The 5218-nt window shown below is 50.5% G+C and overlaps 1 protein-coding gene across 1 annotated transcript; it reads right to left on the bottom strand.

Annotated features, from left to right (window-relative positions):
- Positions 1-381: 381 nt before the first annotated feature.
- LOC115509830 lies at positions 382-3777 on the bottom strand. Its single transcript, XM_030309093.1, is given in 5 exon segments — positions 382-406; positions 1030-1155; positions 1157-1408; positions 3065-3096; positions 3592-3777. Coding segments are annotated over 5 exon segments (621 nt in total).
- Between the last annotated feature and the right edge of the window lie 1441 nt (positions 3778-5218).

The raw sequence follows: 5218 nt of genomic DNA, 5'->3' as shown, positions 1-5218 counted from the left end.
CTGACAAATCACTAATCACTTCGATTATAGGTAATTGGTTCACATCTATGCTTCCTACAAAGAAACACAAACAAATTTCATACATTTAAAAAGTGTTTTCCATTTACCTTTGCGTTAGTCCTTAAAATACACATTCCCATTTCCAGATGACATTTAAAAATTATTCTAATACAACAGCAGCATAAATATAATTCTGCAGTTATAAAAAAGCTAAACTGGGACCCATACTTAAGTTATTCTCAGGTGTACACATGATCCTGAAATAAATACTACTTCTAAGCAGCTGTCATCAGGTTTTTAGGTTTGGTTTAAACACACACACACACGTTCAGTTGTGGGCAAGCATATTCTATGCATTGCTCTGAAAGGGGTCTAAGAGCCCTAGAAACTGAAGTACTCGACCAGTCTGCAAGACAGGCAGAAAGAAGTTAAATTACACAGGATTCCTACAGAACATCCAAAGCACGTGACAATCTGCAGCCACTGGGAGGAGTTCGGGATTGCCAAGTTGTTCTCTTTGCCACTCATTTCGTCAGAAGACTTTAAGAAGATGCACGTTTTACCACTAACGAATACGTTTATAAGTGACGTGTTTCCTTTGGGCTAATGTGACTCCCCGGAATGACCCGGCTAACTAGTCATTAGTAATTTGGTTACCAGGCAAATGGAGCCTGCAAGAAAGGAAGACAATATTTAAATTCCCACGTTGTTGTCTGACCCATTCAAGCCATTTATTTTCAACATATAAACTCAACATGGGATGTACAGAGCAAGCACCACCACCAACAAACACCAGGATGGCTTCTCTTTTTCTTTTTAAATGTTTTTTTTTGGAATGTTTATTTTTGAGAAAGAGAGAGAGAGAAACCGAGCATGAGCGGGGGAGGGGCAGAGAGCGAGGGAGACACAGAATCCGAAGCAGGCTCCAGGCTCTGAGCGGTCGGCACAGAGCCCAACGCGGGGGCTCGAACCCACAAACCGTGAGATCATGACCTGAGCGGAAGTCGGACGCCTAACCGACTGAGCCACCCAGGCGCCCCATGGCAGCTTCTCTTTTTCCAAGGTTTAGGTTTTGCCCAGAATTCCTTACACATGGAATAGCCCGTACCCAGAGTCATTGCTCCCACGACAAAGCCTTGGGCTGCCACGCGCACGTCTAGTACCTCCCCTGCTCTTCAATTGATATGGTCCATACGCAACAAGCGCTGCAAAGCCTGCCATTCCGCTGGGAACAAACGGTGCCTCCCTAGCCTTTCGGATACGCCTAGATCCCTGATCATCATACGAAGAAAGAGAAACACCCGTGCCGGCGGACAAAGTGACCGAAGGATCTGCAACGACAGGAACTCTCAAGCTCCAACCGGTTTCCGTCCCTGCACAAAATTCTAAAAATGCTACCTCAGCTGCCCTGTGTTAACACAGTAAAGCAGACTCACCCAACAGGAGGCACTTCAGTCTCCGAGTACTTCTAGGTGATGGGCCTTCCTCTGCTTTAGTCCGGGTGTGGATTCTCAGGAGCTGGCAGCCTATGACCAAATGGTGCATTTATTTACCTCCAAATCATACACGTCCGTTATTTATCTCAAAACAGTATATAACGTGAAGGCATAACCTGGTGACGGGGACCCAATCACTCTACAGATCTGTACTGAGTTCCCAGCGGCATACCAGACTCCTGCTTTTTGTTTGGAAGTAAACTCTGAACCCAACGTGGGGCTTGAACTCACGACCCCGAGATCAAGAGTCCCATGCTCGGGCACCTGGGTGGCTCAGCTGGTTCAGCGTCCGACTCTTGGTTTCGGCTCAGGTCACAGTCTCACGGCTGGGGGGTGAAAGCCCCGTGGGGGGCTCTGCGCTGACATCCGAGGAGGCTTCTCGGGATCCTTTCTTTCCCTTCCTCTCTGCCCCTCCCCAGGGGAGTGCACGCACACGTGCTCCCTCCCCCCCAATAAGATAAATAAAATAAAATAAAATAAAATAAAATAAAATAAAATAAAATAAAATAAAATAAAATAAAATAAAATAGGAGTCCCATGTGTTATTGACTAAGCCAGCCAGGAGCCCCTAGTATAAATTGTTTTCCGTACCCGGACTCTTGGCTGCTTTTCACTCTGGGTCCTCGTTTTAAAAGGTAGCTGCTACTACCCTTCCACCACTTGTGGTGTCAGTTAGGTAGCCGCTGAGTTTTAAGGACGCTGCCTCTGGAGCGGGACACTGAGCAACTAAGACACAGACATGGCCCTTCCCCTTTGGGAGCAAGCAGCCTGTCTGGGAAGGCAGGACCGTGAACGGCACAGCGGGAGTCCTTCCCGAAGGTGGACGACAAGGGACATCTCAGCCACTCGTGAGCCTCTTTGAGCCTCTTCCCCATTAGCAGACTGTTTTCCACTCATGCGGCTTCTTAGGTTTCCAGAAAACAGCAGGACTGCTTCCCAAATCCCACAGGCGTTCCCTTACGGTAACGGACTCCGGCAGAAAACAGATATCGGGCACCTGCTCTTTGTCATGCCTGGTCGTGAGCAAAGGGGGTGGGGGAGTGATCGAGGCCAACAAGGTGCTGACGTTCGGACTGGAAAGAACAACAACACACACACGCCCAGAAATTGAAACGTAGCACATCAGGAAGTGATACGGTTCCCAGGAAAGACACGGCCAGGTAAGGGCGAGTGTGGGCCTTTTAAAATAGGTGTGAAGTGAAGTCTATTCACCTGCCCTCGAATGTGGGCTGGACTGAGAGCCCACATCTAACAGAATGAGGTAAAGCCGTGTGATGTGGTTTCCAAGGATACAGATTCTGCCTGGCCCTCTTTCGACGTCCTGGGACACTGGCCCTTAGAATCCGGCTACCACGCTGGGAGGAAACTCGGGCCACACGGAGAGGCCATGCTGAGGGTTCCAGGTGACAGCCAGCCTGTGAGCGAGAGGCCTTCAGGTGATCTCAGGCCTCAGCCTTTTTGCCTTCCAGCTGAGGTCCCAATCAGTGTGGAGAGAGAGAAGCCAATCCGCCCTGTGCCCTTTCTGAATCTGTGGCCCACGGAAACCAAGTGAGATGATAAATCATTACCACTGCTGTAAGCCATCAAGTTTGGGGATAATCTGTTATGCAATAAGGGATCATGACCGCAGGGGGAGGAGAGTGAAAGAAGGTGGAGGGTGGCAGGGGGTGACGGCTAAATAGGATGGTTGAGGGGCCAGCGGAGCAGAGACCTGAATCAAGTGGAGAGCGAGTGATGCAGATAGAGAAGAGCTTTCAAGGGACAAGAGCACGTGCAAAGGCCCTGTGGCAGGAACGTGCTTGTGGTTCTGGTTGGCATAGCTGGAGAGATGTGGGAGAGACGGAGGGGTAGGGAGTGAAGTCAGAGAGATGGGACAGGTGTTGCAGATTATGTCAGACCGGCGATCATAATTAAGCAGAGTGACAGTGCGATCTGGGCCAAGGTTTCAGATGGTTATTCTGGCTACTGCACAGAAAACAGTCACCAGTAGGGAAGCCCAGTGGTTACTTGCCCTTAGAGCGGTGGAGGGCTAGCACAGTGGAGGTGAGAAGTAGTGAGTCTCTGGATATCGCAAGGCAGTGTTGACAGGACTCACCTTTTGACTGGGTGCAGGGTAGGAGACAAGGGGAAGCTGGCAGGTCGACGAGCCTCCGACGGAGCCGGGATCCTGCTTGAAGTGCTCCAAGCGCGGTCCGCGGGCCAGCGGCCCCAGCAACACCTGCACCATGTGGGTGCTTGCTCGAAGTGGGGACTCTCGGGCTCCAACACCACCTGCCGACATTTAACGGGATCCCCGGGTGGTCCCCGTGCACATCGCACTTTGGAGAAATGCTTTTCGAGGTTCCTGCTCACTCTTGGCTGCACGTTGGAAAAGGTCTGGAAAGCTTCTAAGAAACACCGCAATGCCTAGGATCGGGGCGGAAGGGGGGTCGGCCGGGCAGTTTTCAAAGCTCCCCAGGTGATTCTAATTCTTCGATTCTCCTCCAGCTCGTCAGCGAATTCTACTGGTTCCGCCACAAAAATACATCCCATGTCTGACCCCCGCTGATCCCCTCCGTCACTGCCACTTTTGTCCCGGATGCCGTCATCCCCTACCTGGATGTCGGGATTTCACAGGCCCCCGGAATACCCAGTCAGGAGGGGGACCAGTACCTTAGGCCAGTGGCTCTCAAACCTCAGCGTTTCTCAGCAAGTGCGAAAATCACTCGGGGGGCGGGGGGGTTGTGCAAACGCTCACTGTTGGCCGGCAGCCCCAGAGTCTCTGATTTAGTAAGTCGGGGGCGGGGACCGAGAATTTGCTTTTATGACAAGTTTACAGGTGCTGCTGACGCTGCTGGCCTGGGACCACATTTGGAGCACCACGGTGGAGTGGTTTCGGGCAAGCACCGCTTCCGGCTGGAGCACGTGGAATGAATCACTATGTGAATTACTACGTGAATTACTACGTGGAATCCGTACGCCCCTCTGAGACCTGACCCCGCGAGCACTGCCTTGATCCATTTCCAGAAAGGTCTCCCCTGATCCAGATCAGGACAGGTGCTGCGTGAATTGAAATGAACTCATCTCTTCGTCTAGGTTGGCCGGGGTAGAAAAGGAAACTGTTTGGACGGGCAGGATTCAGACCAGGAGAAGTGAGGAGAAGGGGAGAAGGTGGCTTTTCCAGGACGCTTGGGAATCCAAGCTCCAGGGGAAGCAATGGGGTAGAGAGTTGACAGAGGAATGAGGCCAGGAGGGAGAAGGCTCTGGGATCTCCAAGTAGTTAACAACTACCCCACCGGGAAGGACCCTGCTTGCCAGGAAAGGAGAATACCTGTGGTGCAAACAGAAAAACTCAAAACGAGATAGTTCACTTTGTCCTTGGCCGACACTTTCCAGCCTCACTGGGATCAAGACATAAGTACACTTGTGTATGAAATGTGCCTAACGAGTCAGAGTACCCAGGCTGGAAATTGGTTCACTACGTTCCATTAATAGAGTGGATTCATGGGTGCCTGGCTGGCTCAGTCCATAGAGCATGTGGCTCTTGATCTTGGGGTAGCAAGTACGAGCCCCGTGTTGGGTACAGAGATCACTTAAAAATAAAATCTTAAAAAGAATAAATGAGAATGGATTCAAAATTACTTCTGGAATAATAGCGCCCACTCTCACTTCCTTTTAGAAAAAAAATTTTTGTAAACATTTATTTATTTTTGAGAGACAGAGAGAGACAGGGCATGAGCAGG

Source organism: Lynx canadensis, chromosome A3 (genome assembly GCF_007474595.2).
Source record: "Lynx canadensis isolate LIC74 chromosome A3, mLynCan4.pri.v2, whole genome shotgun sequence".
Taxonomy (NCBI): Eukaryota; Metazoa; Chordata; class Mammalia; order Carnivora; family Felidae; genus Lynx; species Lynx canadensis.
The sequence above is the reverse complement of the archived record's forward strand: the minus strand, read 5'-3'. Positions and strand labels throughout refer to the sequence as shown.